The sequence below is a fragment of the Lissotriton helveticus genome, chromosome 7, assembly GCF_964261635.1.
Source record: "Lissotriton helveticus chromosome 7, aLisHel1.1, whole genome shotgun sequence".
Taxonomy (NCBI): Eukaryota; Metazoa; Chordata; class Amphibia; order Caudata; family Salamandridae; genus Lissotriton; species Lissotriton helveticus.
The window spans coordinates 898248623-898267059 of NC_136068.1; the positions used below are offsets into that span (position 1 = coordinate 898248623).

General features: G+C 43.8%; 1 protein-coding gene across 1 annotated transcript in view; it reads left to right on the plus strand.

Moving 5' to 3' along the window:
* The window catches only part of NUDCD2 (NudC domain containing 2), a 158630-nt gene extending 140727 nt beyond the window's left edge, over positions 1 to 17903 (plus strand). Inside the window, exon 4 of the mRNA XM_078653404.1 lies at positions 16242 to 17903. Within this exon, the coding sequence (XP_078509530.1) occupies positions 16242 to 16325 (84 nt within the window). The 3' untranslated portion in view covers positions 16326 to 17903. The remainder of the gene's footprint in view (positions 1 to 16241) is intronic.
* Positions 17904 to 18437: the final 534 nt, after the last annotated feature.

Below are 18437 nucleotides of genomic sequence, written 5' to 3' on the forward strand. Positions count from 1 at the left end.
TAGACCCCTAAAACTGGCATTCCCAAAGCTTTGCCCTGAGGTGTACAGAATGTATATTTTAGACCTCAACTCTTCGTTTTTTATGAAAGGCGCTCCCCAGTCTTTTGCCTAAAAATGTTTTAGTTCTCAACATGTATTTCACTTAAACCACTGACTTTCTGATCCTCCTTTCTCGTTTCCAGGATCTAGCTGCCTCCTGCTCTGCGTCAGGTTCTCTTCCCAAGAGATGATTCGCGGTATACTGCGCAATGCAGGGTATTTACGATCTAGGAGGAATTTCCCCTGTTTTAGGTATTGACATTGGGCTTTTAGTTGATTGTGTTCCCTGTCCCTTAGAAGATAAGTGTTCCTTTAACACTTTCATCTCCCTCCATTTCACGTTGAATAATGTGCCCATAGCCATTTCTTTGCAAATGGTTTTTGGCTTCTGTGCCAGCGCATTACTCAGAGGAATCACAATAAAATACCAAGCTGCGGTGCTTTTGATAGGTCAACTTTTTCTAGAGTTTTAGCTTTTACCAGAGGTTCTAAGGGCAAAAAATACCCAAAGTCAACGAGAGGAAAGTTATACACTTTGGCTGAATCATTGCTTGTATCCCAATTATCCAGTATTGGGGTATCTTTCATAAATTCACATGCCTGAATCATTCCCAGTCACCGAGGCGGGAGTCCCACGGTAAAAATATATGTACAAAAGCAGTGCCTTAGTAAGAACTGTAGTAGACTGAAAAGAAAAGAAGCCCAGAAGGCCCAAAACTTAGTAGCCTATCTACCCTCATTATATGAAAATAACTAAAAAATAGTTCCAACAAATTAGCTGCCAGCACCCTCTAGAACCTTCTGGGCAGAGGAAGTTCTCAGATTTTCACGCACGTCGTGTGGAAGGGAGTCTCCCTGAGTGCCTATTCAGTTTCTTCATCCTTTACCCTTCAAAATGTCTGACAAGAAAGCTCTCTTTAGAGCCTGCAGGATCTGTGATAAGAAGAGGGTCCATGTAGATGATCAGCACAAGGACTTCATGTACTTTCTACATCCTAACCATGTAGTTAAGGATTGTAGGATATGCCGAACCTTCCCTGCTAAAACCATCAGAGATACGGAGCAAGGTTGCTTTTATGGCTCAAATCCTCGTCTGCTGAGGAGGATAAGCTCTGTTTAGAGCCTGCAGGACCTGTGATAAGAAGAGGGTCCATGTAGATGATCAGCACAAGGACTTAATCTACTTTCCACATCCTAACCATGTAGTTAAGGATTGTAGGATATGCCGAACCTTCCCTGCTAAAACCATCAAAGACAGGGAAGCAGGGTTGCTTTTATGGCTGAAATCCTCGTCTGCTGAGGAGGATGACCGGGCTTCAACGTCTAGCAAGAGGGCTAGATCCCACGACAGCTCCTCTTCTGAGGGAAGCAAGCACCACAAGGCTGCTCATGAAGCTTCTGACCAGTCAAGGAGGTCTCCCATTCCTCCCTCTGGATCAGCTTTGTCTCCGTCCTCTAAGATTTCCAAGAGGCCATCAACCGCCAGAACCGTGAGTAAAGCCCAGATCAAAACCCTTTCTCTGGTGTCTTCTCATACGGTATCTGTGACCTCTGCTGCTCCTCTTTCTACAACTACGGTCTCTACCATGGCTATTTCATCACCTATTGTGTCTTCTAAAATATCTACTTGAAAAGAAATCTAGTGTGGCGAAGGACTCGTCGACAAAGAGTTCGTCCTTTAAACCTCCGTTGACGACAGCTTAGACGTAGAGTTACTCGACGACAGTTCCCACGACGACAAAGACACCGTCGACGAAGAGCCTGTCGACAAAGACCACGGCGACGAAACCGTCAACGAAGAGCCCGTTGATGACAATGACATCGTCGATGAAGAGCCTGTCGACGAAGACCCTGTCGACGGCGACGACACCCTCAATGAAGAGCCTGTTGACGACGACGACATCGTCGACGAAGAGCCTATCGACGAAGAATTGATCAACAGCGATTCCTCCAGTGTCACAGGCTATGCCTATTTCCTATACTCACTTCAAGATAAAAACCTACCACAGGCAAGACTACAGCAATATCTCTCTGTTACTGTCATCGCATATTTTGGAGACTTATGTGGAAGATGAGTCGGATGATGAGGGTCCTTTCGGCATAGCTCGCCATCCCTCAGAACTACGAATAAAATGCCAACATGATGAAGACGAAGAAGATTTCCAAGAACATTTTTACCAGGAAGATCTCTCTACCCCTTATCCGAGACATCCCAGAAGGGGTTCGCATCAAGGAGAGACCAGTCATCTTCCTCCTTCTTTGATACAAGACCTACAGGCCATGTTTGCTGATTATCGACAAAGGTTTCCTTCAGAAACGGCTGTTCCTGTTTTGCCTCCCGCACCGGCTGAAGTACCAGCATCGCTACCTCAGGTGGAGGTTCCTAGTTCTCTAAGGCAACCCTCCGGGTCAGCACCGCAAGGGCACCATGATACTTCATCCTCGGACAAGGAAGATATCGAAGAGGGTGAATTACCCGACAACACTGGTGATGGGGATCCTTGGGATGATTACATCATTCCCATGCCCTCTCCACCTATTCCTCAGCCATCAGATTCTCCTCCTGAGGATATCGGCGGCTTCCACAACCTCATACAACGAGCTGTGACTAGATTCCAATTACCAGTCACTATTGAGCAGTCTGACTGCTTTTTGCATGATTTTAAAGAGGATTATAGAAAAATTACAAGAGCGATTGCAATTCTAGACTACATTTGGAATGAAGGTCTTAAAATCATAAATACTGATACAGATACTGCAAAATCATTGGCTGCTCTCCAGTACAAACGGGGATCTTTCCGAGGAGCCAGAGTTCGTGGCTTTACATCCAGGGGAGGTTATCACAATCAGCAGAACAGGCAGTACCAGTCGCAATACAAACAGCCTTACTATCAAACGTCATATAGACAATCAGCCTCTGGTAGTTTCTCTCGTCAGGGCGGAAGAAGGCGGTCAAACAACCAAGGTCGCGATTCCAACAGGAAGCAATGAGTCCAGCAGGACTCCAGTCATTCCTTTCTCTCTCCCTCCCTCCCTGTGGGCGCAAAGATCTCGGCCTTCTTTCACCAGTGGCAACAGATCACGTCAGATCAGTGGGTCCTCGACCTAGTACATAAGGTCATCAAGCAACCACCTACGACCCCGCCCAAGGGTCCTCCTCCCCCTCATCTTCACTTACTGTTCAAAGAAGCCTTAAACATGCTCCGCAAGAATGCGATAGAAAAAGTTTCTTTGTCGCAGAAAGGAAGAGGGTTCTACTCTCGCTTCTTCCTCATAAAGAAAAAATCAGGGGAGTGCCGCCCGATTCTCGATCTTCGAAACCTCAACAAGTTTCTGAATAAACCGAGTTTTCGAATGGTGACGCTTGCCGAAGTTTTAAGTTGTGTCAACGAAGGAGATTTTATGGCTCCTCTGGACTTGGAAGACGCATACTTCCATATCCCTATATATCCCAAACATCGCAAATACCTACGATTCACAGTGGCTGGCGTCCACTTTCAGTTCAAGGTACTCCAGTTCAGACTGAAATCAGCACCAAGGATCTTCACGAAATGCCTAGCACCGGTTTCTGCAGCTCTGAGATCTCAAGGAATACAAGTGTTTCCTTACCACGACGACTGGTTGCTCAAGGGTCCTTCGGAAAGAATAACGGAAGAGGCTATTTCAACATGCCTACATCTCTTTTCGGGCTTGGGACTCCCTCTCAACGAAAGTTAATCACAATCACAGCCTCTCCAAGTGATACCTTTTCTGGGAGCAAGACTGGATACCATACATTACAAAGCATTCTTATCAGAAGATCGCCAACTAAGACTGCAAAGCCTAGCTAGGTCGATCTAAAAAAGGTCACTTTCTGTCCGGACATTCGCTTCTCTTCTGGGGATGTGCTTGTCTGCAATAAACCTGTTTCCGTTGGCACCACTCATAATGAGACCTCTGCAAGAAGAATTGCACCTGCAATGGCAACAAGCCATAGGATCATTCGACGACTCCATCAGGGTGACATCGCTCATGATTCGCTCGCTCCATTGATGGTCTCAAAAGACAAACCTGTCCCAGGGCCTCACTTTCTTGACAACTTCCCCAGAATTCGTTCTAACAACGGACGCATCCATGGAGGGCTGGGGAGGCCATCTTTAGGGCTTGCAGATTCAGGGAAGATGGTCCCACAAATACCAGCAAAAACACATCAACAGTTTGGAACTGCGGGCCATTTTTCTCTCTCTGCAGGCATTCCTCCCGAGGATTGCGGGCTCCTCAGTGCTGGTCCGTACCGACAATACGACCAGCATGTATGACATCAACAAACAGGGGAGAACGAGGTCACTATCTCTATCGCAGGAGGCTCAGGAAGCTGTGGGAATGGTTACAGCACACAGTATAACCCTAAGAGCAGAACATGTCAAGGGGCTTCAGAACACTTTGGCCGACACCCTCAGCAGATCTCTATCGGGATGTCACGAGTGGGAGCTGGAGCAGAGGCAATTGGAAAGGATCTTTCACATTTGGGGCAGGCCAACTCTAGATCGGTTTGCGACAAGGGAGAACAGCAAATGCCTATATTATGCCAGAAGATTCCCTCAACGGGGATCAAGAGGGAATGCCCCGTCCACGCGATGGTCAGGGATTTATGCGTATGCTTTTCCCCCCAACATCATTGATACCGAAAAGTGCTTTAAAAGATGAAGAGGGAGGGTTGCCGTCTCATCCTGATCGCACCCGCTGGCCAAGGCAATATTGGTTTCAGGAACTACTTCTGTTATCACAGGAACATCCTGTTCGTCTAGTTCCAACACTCACGATGTTGACAAGGGAAAAGGGTCAAATACTACACCCAGATCCACAGTCGCTGCACCTGCACGCATGGCTCCTGACTTCTTAGAATTTAAAGATCTGAAAATATCTCAGGATTGTCGTGAAATTCTATCCTAATCTCGTGCTCAGAGTACAGTCAGGACGTATCGCTTAAAGTGGAAACGATTTTGTCATTGGTGTGAGGCAAGTGATATTCATCCAATCCAGACTCCAGCGGAGGATATCCTTCCCTATTTGCTATCTCTGGCCAAAGCGGGCTTGTCTTCTCTATCAAGGTTCACCTCGCTGCAATTTTGAGATTCCAAAAGAACTCTAACAAACCTTCACTTTGCTCTTCATCACTTATCAAACCATTTTTAAAAGGACTTTTTCGAGTTTTTCCCCCGATACGTCCGCCACCTCCGGAGTGGGAATTAAACACAGTTTTGTCTCCGCTAATGAGAAGACCATTTGAACCTTTTCACAAGGCTGAGCTCAAATTTTTACCCTGGAAAGTGGCAATTTTATTAGCTCTTACTTCAGCCCGAAGGGTTAGTGAAATTCAAGCCTTCACCATTTCAGAACCCTTTTTGCATTTCACTAGAGATTACGTGATTCTACGGACAAATCACAAATTCATCCCTAAAGCACCGTCTCAATTTCATTTAAATCAGTCTGTAACGCTTAAAACCTTCTTTCCGGACCCAGTCACGCCGACGGAAAGAGCTTTACACTCTCTCGACGTCAAGAGTTGTCTTAAATTTTATTTACAGAAAACTAAAGAAATCATGCGATCCAATCAATTATTTGTCGCCTGTGGTCAAGCCACACTGGGACATGCTGTAACGAAGGCAACTATAGCCAGATGGATTGCTTCTGTTATTCAATTTTGCCATGACAAAGCCAACAAACCTTTGCAGAGAAAGGTCAAAGCGTATTCCACCAGGACTATGGCGGCTTCTATGGCACTATTTGCTGGTGTTACATTAGAAAACATCTGCCGTGCTGCGACATGGAAGCATGTCCACACGTTCACGAAACACTACTGCCTACAATCTGCGTCGAAGGACGATGCAGCTGTGGGACAAGCTGTTCGTCAACATCTTCTTCATTAAGGTTAGAATTATACTGTCTTTGATGCTGTATATATATATATATATATATATATATATATATGTGTGTGTGTGTTATGTTAACAGATGTTAATTGATGTCTATTATGGCAAAAGTATGGTTAATTTACATACAGTATTCATTGTAAACCGTTTTGTATACCTTATTAATATTCTAACCTTCCTGGATGTGTTTGGGAGTATATACACTCTGTCTCCCACCGTCCGCAAACAACACTATTTGGCGACCTGCTTGCTATTCTGATTCAGGCATGTGAATCTATGAAAGATACCCGAATACTGGATAAGAAAACAAGTTACTTACCTGTAACGACAGTTATCCAGTATTGGTATCTTTCATAGATTCACATGCACCCACCCTCCTCCCCGGCGAGACAGTTCTTTATTTGGGATCCCTGCTTCCCAATTATGCTAAGAAAATCTGAGGAGAACGGCCTCTGCTGGGAAGGTTCTAGAGGGTGCTGGCAGCTGATTGGTTGGAACTATTTTTTTAGTTCTTTCATATAATGAGGTAGATAGGCTACTAGGTTTTGCGCCTTCTGGGCCCTTATTTCTTTTTAGCCTACTACAGTTCTTAATAAGGCACTGCTTTTGTATATATATTTTTACCGTGGGGCTCCCGCCTCAGCGACGGGGAATGATTCAGGCATGTGAATCTATGAAAGATACCAATACTGGATAACTGTAGTTACAGGTAAGTAACTTGTTTTCTTATTCACCTTGAATGCTATAAATATACAAGGGGCACGAGTTCGAATTTGGCAGACAAGATACTCTGTCACAAATGCGATTTTATACCCTTCCCACCAAACACAGTTTGCCCACCTCATTTAGAGATGGGAAGACCTTAAGGATTTTGTTGACTGGGTCCCTACTCTGTTGAAGAAATACTTTCTAAAACAGCCCGACGGAGTGGAAGCCATCAGAGTAAGGATATTACACTGTATGCCCCATTTAGGGTGGCCAGTGTAATGCCTTTTTTATGTCCGCCATCGCCAGGAGAAGCTTGGTGGTGAGGGACAGGAAAAAAACAATGATAATACCCACAACCTGGGAGGCATCTCCCAGGTTGTGGGGGTCATTAGTTTTTTGTTTTTCAAAAACAAACTCCCACTTTGAAAGTTTTGTTTTTGAAAAATAAAAGACTGTCAATAGTTTTGGGTCAGGCCGTCAGAACCAACTGCAGCCTTACACCAACCATTTAGTACTTTGAAAGGAATTGCCATGACAGAGCTTCCTTTCAATGTACAGAAATGACAGCAGGGCTGGCGGTTATCTCTAAATTTGGTGGGAGGAGTACCTTCATAACGGTAGAGGGAAATCTGGACTTGTATCTGAATTGAATCAGGGACCTTTAAGGTCCATCAATATTACTAGACATGTTTATTAGCACCTTTCTGCCAGCATGTACAACTCTTGATTGTTTTTCCTACTTAACCTTGTGCTACCTTAAAGAGTTTTCAACTGAGTAAATGGCAGGTTGAGAGACAAAAAGAAACATGTATTGAGGAAGTCAATTGTTATAAATTGGGTCACTGGTTGACTGGGGTGTGTGCCCTGGTCAAGCAGCATCCACAATTCTAGTCCGGGAAAGGCGCAAGCAACCCCAAATTCACCTGTTCTCAACCCCCTGGTAGCATGCTACACAACAGTCAGCTTAACTTAGAGGCAGTGGGTAAAGTATTTGTGCAACACTTCAAACAAAAAGATCCCACAACATGTTAGAGGAATAGAGCTTACTTTAATAACTAAAACAAGACCGCCATTACAAAAATCCAATCAGTAGAACCTGAGTTATGGATTTTTAACGAAAAAAATGCAATATAGCTCCTAAAAGTATAACACACCAACCACACCTATCTGGTTGCGCCAGGCCGGGTCAAAGTCAAACTTCAGGCTAACCCCGATGAAGCATGCATTTGATACAGACCCAGATTAGTCCTGCCGAAGGTTTATCTTCTCAAATGTTGTGCCAAGAGTCCTGTTCGCATTGGAGAGGGTTGTGAGGAGCAAGGAGAGCGTCGCGGGTGGCAGTCCGGGTGACACGAAGAGCAGGCCGGGCGTCGTTTGCGGATGAGCTGGAGTTTTGCTTTGGCGGTATCTCATGGGCTATCGATGCTGCTGTGCAAAGAGAGGGGCTAGCAGCTGCTCATTCTGTTTACGGTGTGAGCGGTGCAGTTTTGGTGCAAACAGGCCTGTTCGTTGTTGTGAAGAGGCCAAAAGCTTGAATTAGGAGCCCGCTGAGACACATCAAGGTTCCAGTACCTGAGGGACACCTCTTGGGGGGCCAGGAACTCACAGAAGACCGGTCCAGGAGCTGGTGGGGAGCCTTCTATGTCCCCGAGGCTCAGGTCAGGAACCCATCAGACTAGCCCTTTGAATCACTCTGAGGTGCTGGGTTAAAGATGGATTGCAGGTCCAGTTCTTCTTCCCCAGGCAAGAGGACAGCAGGCAGCACTTCCTTCAGAGAAGCAGTCCAGCAGAGTAGCAGTCCTTGTAGCAGCACAGCACTCCTTGCTGGCGGAGCATCAACCGGTCCAGAAGTGTTCTGTAATGGTGGTGTCTGAGGTTCTTCATGTATACAAAGTTGTGCCTCCGAAGTTTGGAGGAGCTTCTAGAGGCATGCCTTTGAAGTGCACAGATGACTAACTACAGGGGGCATGCAGCCCCTTGTGAGGAGACAGGACACATCCTATTCAATTGTAAATAGGGCTGTGCCCAGCTCCTACCTCACATCCTGCCAGTGATGGTCCATCAAGAGACAGGCTGCAAGCAACAAATGGCTAAGGAAAGAAAAATTCTACTTTCTAAAAGTGGCATTTTCAAAATTGTAATTTAAATGCTGACTTCACCATAATTTAAGATTTTCAATTAGGATTCCAGAGACACCAAACATGAACCAGTTATCTCTTCCAATTTGGAAATTACTCATAATATGTAATAAGGCACCTCCGATGTTATCCTATGGGAGGGATAGGCCTTGCAGTAGTGAAAAACAACTTTGAGTTTTCCACTACCAGGACATGTAAAACTTAAAAGTACATATCCAGCATTTTCAATACAATGCACCCTGCCCTCTGGGCTGTCCAGGGGGACATATATATTAAAAAGGAAGGTTTGAGCCTGGCTAAAGATTTATTTTGCCAGGTCGACATGGCAGTTTAAAACTGTACACAAAGGATCTCTAATGGCAGGCCCGAGACATGTTAACGGTGCTTCTTACGTGGGTGACACAATCAGTGCTGCAGGCCCACTAGTATAATTTAATTTACAGGCCCTGGGCACATGTTGTACCACGTTACTAAGGACTTACAAAATAAATTAAATATGTCAATTGGGTAAGCCAATGTTACCATGTTTTGAGTCAAACATACAAGCATGTTAGCAAAGTGGGCAAAGTCATAAGGCCAGCAAAAACTGGGTCTCAAGGCAAAAAGTTAGGGGGAAACCACGCCAAGGATGCCAGGTCTAACATACATCATTTTAGGTTTTGTGTGTATTCAGGAGCTTTTCTAAACATGCCTTCTTTGTAAGGCTATACACAAAGTTTTAAGAGTGTATACTCCATAGAATCATTCCACTTTACTTTTGTGCCTCTGATGCTTCACTATACTAAGCATATAAAAATGTTACTGACTGCAAACCTTTTCAACCACAGAGAATTCCTGTTTGTGCAGTGAGCACTGTTAGAGAAACACCTCAAGGAGAGCCTTAGAGAGTAACTGAAATTTTGGCATGCAGGCCTTTTTGGTTCAGGTGCTGGACACTGTTGTTTTGAACACAAGATGTTCTGCCTATGGTTGAAACATTTTTGTAAGAATAAATATTTTACCACCTTTGGCAGACTTTGAAAATAATTGTAACAGATGGAATTTACAGGCAAAGTTACTGTTGAGACAAAGGAAATTGGAATGGACCAAGTACACATATTAGCAAAAATATGTGCACCATTTGAGAAAATGGCTATAGAAGTTTGAAATGCTTTTATACCTTGGTCTTTTCTTATTTACAACTTTGACTGTCATGTCCCATGGTATCAAGACTAGAAACTGCTTCAAGACCTCGGGTGAGGGCTTGGTCAGCTGGTACAGTACATCTTAAGAGGTAGCCTTCTTTCTCTTGTGATATGCATTCCCTTGCCTGTTTCATTATATTTATGTGAAACAGTGAGGATTGGATCCGGATTCTCCAGCAATCACAGATTTTTGTTTGAGGGCCAAGAGTAATTGGTGCGTTCTTCCAATCTGTGTTCTACCACTGTTGCTAGATCCCTATCGAAATACCTAGCTTGCATGCAAAGTAACCATGCGCTGACACAGGATTTCATCATTGGGAAGAAGAGTTACTAGGAAAGTATGAAGTCTTGATAGTTGTGTAGAAGTGAGATTCCTATCAGTCTCACTGGTGCAGGGACACCCTTTGTCTACGGGTTCACAGAATGAGGATCAACACTGGAGTGGAAACAGAATACACGTTTATTTCACTCATGAGAGGAGTTTCATCATTCAGACACTGAAAGTGCCCATGGGAGGGGGCTAACAAGTTTAGGTTAAAACACAGTATTTATACATGTTGGTACAGTAAGACAAGCACTAAAACCCCTTTGTCATTGTTACATATTGCTTACACAACCCCTTTGTATAATGCTTACATGCTGAACTGTTGAATCCTGATAAACCCCCTCCCATGTCCTCTTTGTAAATAGGCAAGGGAGGTTACAGGCGTTGGTGGGCGTGTAGATAGGAACATTTGCGTGCACAACTAGCTTTCAGTGAACATGTAACTTCTAACTTTGCAAAAAGTCCTCGCAGGGACACAAAATGGGGGTTGGTAGACAAACTGGAAGAGAAGTAGAGGCTAAGTTAACAAAAATAATTATGTTACCGTTTAACAATTTTACACGGTCACAAGCATCCTTTCTACCAATGAGATCATAAACCACCTTTTTGTAGTCCATCCCACATGGAAGTTATCTTGACTAGGTCTGTGCAAGTGGTGATAGTAACCCTGAGGAATGTCAAAGTATAAGGTCTCAGGCTGTCTTTTCCTCGGTACTAGACAACCTATTTCAGACTGTTTCATTTGTCACTATCCAAAGAAGATGATGGTCTTATGGAGGCTAAATCTTCTTCTCCTCCACAGACTGTTGACCATTGAGTTAAGCTCAAAGTGTGGGTGAGGAACCCTCAAGCAGCAGATGCTCCCTGGTACTTAACCAGTCTCTCCTTATGAGCCGGGGGGGGCTGCGGGCCAAATGCACTGTGTGGTCAAGCAATTCTTTCTGGGCACAAGCCTCAGTTTGGGTCATTGGCTCCAGAGACTTGCACTGTGAAGTTGAGCCCATCGCCTCCTGTTTCAGTGCCAATAAATTCACATGGGGTGAACCCAGTAATCCTCAGAATCTGGGAATTTGTACATATATTTTGCAAAATGATTGTCAGAAATGTTTTCATACAAAATTATTAATCAGCTGGAGGCCAAATATAGTCCTCTCAAAACACAAATCAATTAGAAGCAACAGGATGCACACACTATTTACTGCTTACAGATCATAGCTTTGTTACATAGAAGCATAAACACATACTATTATTAGTAAAGCACACACACTTTTGCTTATAGCTGAGGAATTTTATTATCTTTGATGCCGTTGTAGCTTACAGTTTTCAATATGAAATATACAAAATCCAATCCTGTAAGAGAAGAAAAAGAAAGGCATATTAATAAAATTACATGCAGCTGTTTTGTTACCTCTCCTTGTTCTGGCCAAGCCGGAAAACTACTGACCTATATCACTGCTGCTCTTATTTTCAAAAATTGCAGGGAAGCATGTGAATATGCAGTTCTATAGCCACCTGGAGAATAGCAACCTTCTGCATGGGACCCAATCTGGTTTCTGCCCCTCCCACAATCCCGAATTTGCCCAGCTACTGGCCTCTGAATCAGCCTGCCAGATCATGGACAAAGAGTACAAAGCGGCTATCCTAATGTTAGATCTCAGTTCCGCCTTTGACACTGTCTCTCATAACATTCTGATAAAGAGGCTTTGGAACTATGGCATCAGCAGCACTTTGTTGCGCTGGCTGGCCTCATTCCTGTCAGGGCGCACCTTCCAGATCTCTCTAAAACGTTTCAAGTCAACGGTGTGCCCTTTGCAACAGGTTGTTGTCCCGGGCACTTCACTCAGCCAAACTCTTTTTAATGTAATGTCTGCCCACTAGTAGAGGTCATTGAGCGGTACGGTTTTACCATCATTTTTTACGTAGACGATACGCAAATTGTCATCACGCTGTCACAAAAAAGCAACACTGGCCTCTGCCCTCTGCTCTTGCCTGTCAGAAGTGGCAGCATGGATGCACTCAAATTGTCTGAAACTGAATGTGGGGAACTCTGAGGTAGAGGTCCTCGGCAAGCACCTGAATATTTGGTCCAGTGCCAGGTGACCTGATGACCTTGGTCCTCTGCTCTTACCCAAGACCAAGGTAAAAAATCTGGGCATCTGGTTCAACGACAAGCTGTTCTTTGATGACCAGATTACTGCCCTTGCGTGGAAGTGTTTTGGGATGCTGAGATCCTTAAGAAAAGTCTCATACCTGAAGCTTCCCCAAAAACAGTGATTCAGGCTCTGGTGACATCCAGACTGGACTTGTGCAACCATCTATATCCGGGTGTGTCCCAGTCCCCCCTTAAGCAGGCAGCAGCATGTCCAGAACGCTGCAGCCTGGGCATTACTCAAGTTTCTTAAGCGGGCATCTAAGCATTACTCACGTTTCCGAATCGAGCACCTATTGACCCCACTCTAAGAAAACTACACTGGCTGAGGTGAAGCATAGAGTCACCTTTAAAGAATTGTACTATTGCTTTAAGGATCTTGCATCTCAAGCTCCCCAATATCTTTGATCAATGGTAAAACCCTATGTTCCATTGAGATATTGAAGATCAGTGGAACCTAAAACCTATCATTCCGAAATTCAAAAGGACCAAGAATAAGAGGCTGTTCTTTCAGCCTTTTGGTGCCAAAAGCCTGTAACGCTCTGCCTGTGGAAATTCGGCAAACCCCATCCGAAACCCTCTTCTGGGGAAAAAAAACGAAAAACCTGGCTTTTTAGCTTGAACTGATCCTCCTCTCTAGGCTGGGCAACTTCTTCTCCTGTGTCTCAATCCTAGGGCTGGGACATTCTGCAAAGGGTAGGTATGCACTTTAAAAAACAAATTCTTATGATTATTATTAATAATGATTTAAAAAGCGCTTCCTAGCTGAACAGGCTGCTTTACAACAGTTAAGTTGTACCTTCAAAGAAGACATTTGCTTTGAAAGTGGTGAACACACACAGCAAAATATTGCCTGGTAGATTTTTCTGACAAAGGTCCAGTTTTTTGTTGCATTGTTAAAAAGCCTGCCCACACAACTTCACTTTGTGAACAAATAAAAAGGTGAAATCCAACAACATATTATCATGACCGCAAAATAAAATAAATGAAATGAAAGCCCAGGAGCGCCCAGTAAATAGGATTGTGCCTCTATTTAATGACATGCTTAGGCACCCATACAACAACCTGTAGATCCAAAAAACAGCAGTTAAAATGTTATTATGCCAGCAAAAGAAGTTTTTCAAAGAACACGCACTGGTCAAATATAATTGTGCGTATGCAGTTTAACGAATGGACTGCTTGATCCGATCATCAAAATCTAATGGAATCACAAATGAGACAATGTAATCAACCTCCAATTCTGTGACCTGGTCGGAAAACCCATCCACACAATAGTATACCTTGGAAAAAAACATTAAAGCCAATAACTGAATTTGGGGGTCTACAGTCCAATAGTATGAGACAGTGGGTGTGGCCTGAGAGAATCTGGTCTGTCTGCCCCTGGCAGGATTGTTATTGTTAGTTTTTGTATATCGCTGGTTCACCATCCGGTCTCTTCGTGCTTCTAGAGGAAAGAATTACAACAGACAATGTGCGGGGCTGAAGTGAATGGTTTATTTCGTGGTCAGTGCCTCCAGGAACAAGATAGTCTTAAGTTTTTTCCTAAAAGGAAGGAGGGCAGGTTCCTTACGCAGACTGTCAGGTAAGTCATTCCAAAGCAATGGAATCAAGGTGGAGAAGGCAATGCCGCCTTTGCAGGCCAAGTGAAACTGGGGGTTGACCAAGCGACAAGCTACGGAAGAGCGGAGGGTCCGAGCAGGAATATAGCACGTCACCCGATCCTTAATATAAGCTGGGGCTTGACCGTAGATGGCCTTGTGGGCTATGCAAAGGCCCTTAAATGAGGCTCGTTGCCTAATAGGTAGCCAGTGTAATTTAGCCAGCAGGGGGGAAGCATGAGTCCGTCTGGGTTGGTCAAAAATTAGACGTGCCGCGTCGTTCTGCACCACCTGCAATCTACTTGTTAATTTCCAAGGGAGGCCAATGTAAAGGGCATTCCCGTAGTCCAACCGGGACAAAATTGTGGCAGAAACAATGACCTTAAGGGAATTAGTAGTGAGGAGAAGAACAAGTTTTCGCAAACACCTCAATATCCCTGTACAGGTGCCAACCACCGCCGACACCTGATTGTTCATAGAGAGGTCGGCATCGATTTTAATGCCCAGGCTTCTAACCACTAGAACTGGATTAGGGATGACTCCCAGTTCCGGCGGCCAATACAGGTCACACCAAGGACTATTGATGTAAGAAACGGCCAGGATCTCCGTCTTATCAGGATTTATTTTGAGAGAATTATCTATCATCCAACTTGCTGTAAAACGCAGCACCTCTTGTACGTGTGCCTGAGAGGCACTGGAGTTGTTGATCCGTACAAGTAGCTGGGTATCGTCTGCATAATTGAAGACCTGGCAGTCCAATTTGGCCAAGATCTCCACCAATGGTTGAAGGTAGAGATTAAAAAGCAAGGGTGACAGCGCCGAGCCCTGCGGGACACCACAAACCAGGGGGCCGGCGATCGATACCAGATCCCCTAACTGTACCCTCTGAGTCCGGTTGGTCAAGAAGGATTCAAGCCATTGGTATGCAGATCCCACTATACCCACATTAGCAAGACGGGACAAGAGGATTTTATGGTTAACCGTATCGAATGCCGCTGACAGATCTAATAAAATCAGGGCACTCGATACTTTCTTGTCCGCCATGACCCTCATCTCACCCAGAACGGATAGCATCACCAGCTCCGTGCTATGATGGGCTCTGAAGCCAGCTTGTCTAGGATGTAATAGACTATGTTCCTCAAGAAAGATGGAAAGTGTTTTGAGGACATGTTGTTCCAGCACTTTGGCCAAGTACGGGAGCTGGGAGATTGGCCTGTAGATTTTAAGGGCAGGAGTGCTGTAGTACCATTATGTTCTACATTAAGAGCCTACTTCACTGGAATTGATCCCCGGAGTAGTGAGCGAGCAAAAGCCTCTCCCCACTAGCTCCCAGCATTTCTCTGTAGCATTTTCAGCAAATCTAGTAATTACTTCTGAATTGGTTGTACCTACTCCATCTAATTGCAGCAGCTCACAATGCTGCATTTTTTAGGCCGCGCTTACTAGACAGTGCATGCGCTATCTGTTGCAAGACATATTGTGGACTGACCAAGAACATACATAGTTTGGAGCCCACCCATTGCTTACCATTGGTTGGGTTTCCTGTCACTCATTTGTTTGTTTCTTAATCATGTCACAGCTACTCAATCTTGTTTGTGCCTCCCATGGAGCATTGCCTCTTTTTTGTTTGACGAGCTTCTCTGCTAGCTTTTCAAACACTTAATATATATATATTTTTGGGGATAAGCACTCCATGAGATTGCAAGTGTGTTCTAGTTATCACCCTCATATACGTCTCTCCCCCTGCACTCCTTGTTGCTGTCATTCACTGGTATACTTCTCCCTGCCCTCTCTAGTTGCTCGCTCTTGTTTACAACCCTCCTGCCAAGTTGCTTCTTTCTGACCCACGTGCTTCTTCCCACTGTTCCATATTCCTCACTCACAATTTGCTACTCCTCCGCAGGCCTGCCGCTGTGTTGCTTCCTTACACCCTTCTCTCTTGCTTGTTGCTTCTCCTCCTCACCCCGCCTGTGTTGCTTCCCCCTCCCATGCAATCCCTGTTGCTTTAAAAAAAAAAACTTAAAGATCCAAATCAGTAAACAAAAAACGAGAATGATGTACAGAAAGGCTTAAAACCATTGGCAAAGACAGTCGGTCCCAAAAGCGAGACTTTTTGGGCTTTCCAGTCGTTGGTGTAATTGAAGATGACTTAACACATTTGTCTGTCTCTTTTTGTTTCCCTGTTTTAGACGCCAGGCTTTGACTTCAGTGGTGCCGATATTTCTGGAAATTACGGCCAAGGGGGTCCCGACTTTTCTGGTCTAGAAAAATAGACCCAGATCATGGAAGTATTCACAGCAGAAAAAAGATAACAGATTTCACCTTATTACAAACTATGGCTGACCATCTCATCGTTTATCCAGCAGTGCTTGAAATGGTCCCGGAATTGTAGCATTTAATCTGTGAAGACAAACATTAAGATACTTCTATGATGCGTTTTTTGTAATGCTACTGCTCTAAACTGAGTTCGTTTTGAAATGTTCAAGGCGTGTTTACCCGTTTTCTGAATCCAGGTTTTACCATTGGAGGAAAAGAAAGCGCAGGTATAGGTATAAAGCAGAGTAAATCCCTCTACGGAGCTGGCTTATTTACCATATTGTCCGCAGGACCTTGAACCTTTCCGATCAATTGTGCTACTGTTAACAGTATAAGGAGATTTCATTTTCAGACTCATTTCTTTACTCGACTGTTCTCTACATGAATACTTTTCCAAGCACCCACCCACCCAGCACGTTGTGTGTATATGAAGTCTTCATATGACCATCTGGTCTAAGCTTTATACCAAGATCCCCCCGGTCGTGGAAGCCGAGGTGTGTATGAAGGTGTTTCACCAACACCAATTAAGCCCTGGTTTTAAATGCGATGTACATTTAATGTTGGTTCAGCAGAGGATGGTGCCGTACCTGAGCCTAAATTGCATACATTTGGGTGACAAAAATAACATTCATTATTAAAGGAACTTTAAGAAATATTATATAATGAATACGTTTTCTCTCTGAAAGCTAAACTAGTGCGCCACTTTTTATTTTTTATTATTTTACAATATACTAGGTTGTGATCTAGACAGGGATGTTCAACCATGTTAAATACCTTGCATTCTTTTTTAAACAATAATGTTTTCAAGCCACAGCGCTCCCATTCACACGTAATGTCTCACCCTACAAATAGCCTTAGTATTGCATCTGCATGAGGACACTGACGGAAAGGGCAGTGGTTTCGCTTCCTGTACCATGGGAAATATCTAGGATCTGGCTGCCGGATGACTGACAGTAAAATGGCTTGTCTGGTGCGCTTGGGTTTAGAATAATTAATCTGTTCCTACAGGGTAAATAGTCTCCTAAAGGTCAGCACAACCCTGCTGACGTGAACTTGCTTTTTTCTGGGTAGGACCTTTGTAATAGCTTCAGCACCAGAATATGTCTGTGGTCGAGTCTCATTGAAATGCACAATAAAAACTAGATCTGATGACTTGCGTTTGTCTAAGGTGGTGATGAGACACAGAAGACTTCCAGCATAAATGGAATTGGTCCCATGCCCAAGTTAGAGAGATTTACTTTCTGATAGAAGAAGATTTGAACCCTCCTTTGTTTCGAATGTTTTTGCTGCTTTTGGCGCACAGGAGGTCTGAACAGTACATATTATAATAAAGAAACGACACTTTGCCCTTTCACTAATAAGAGACCTGAATGAACACTGTTCAGAGACGCCAGAGCTCTTCGTCAACAAAGTCCGATCTAAGTTTCAGAAAGCTGTTTGTGAAACTATAAGATTTGTTTTTAATTATATCAAATATTTGTAGATTTTATGTGCCCAGTGCAGCTGTTTATATAAAGTTACTTTTTTTAAAAATATTTTGTCTGTAGTGTTTGTTATTACATTAGCTTCAAAGTGCTTGTGTTTATCTACTCAGCTGCTCTTAATTAAGCTGCGCTTTAACTGTCTTGCAATTGTTAAATAGTTGTGTGTGAATTGATTTAGATAATGATTCCATGAAAAACTATAGTAAATATTCTAATTCATATCGAAAAAAGTTTTCCTTCAAAATAAAAGTAGGCCTCCCATGGAATTAGACACCTGCTGTTCAGGTTCAACCAGGTGCAAATCGGACAAGCATTGGCAAAACCAATAGGTTTCGCATTTCAGTTGAGTTACGCAAGGATTTTACCATTCCAGTGCTTTTTGCACATGCTATTCTGTATCTGCAAACAGTACAGGCAATAAAAGAAAAATGTTTGGTGGTGTAGAACAACATTCCCAACAACAAAAAATGCCAATCTTGGACCTGTAAATTGAAAAAACATATGGGCAAAAGATCAAGTAAAAAGAACTACCAGGTAACAAAATCCAGCTGCCGGTCCCTCAAAAAAGTAACCAGCATTTTCAAT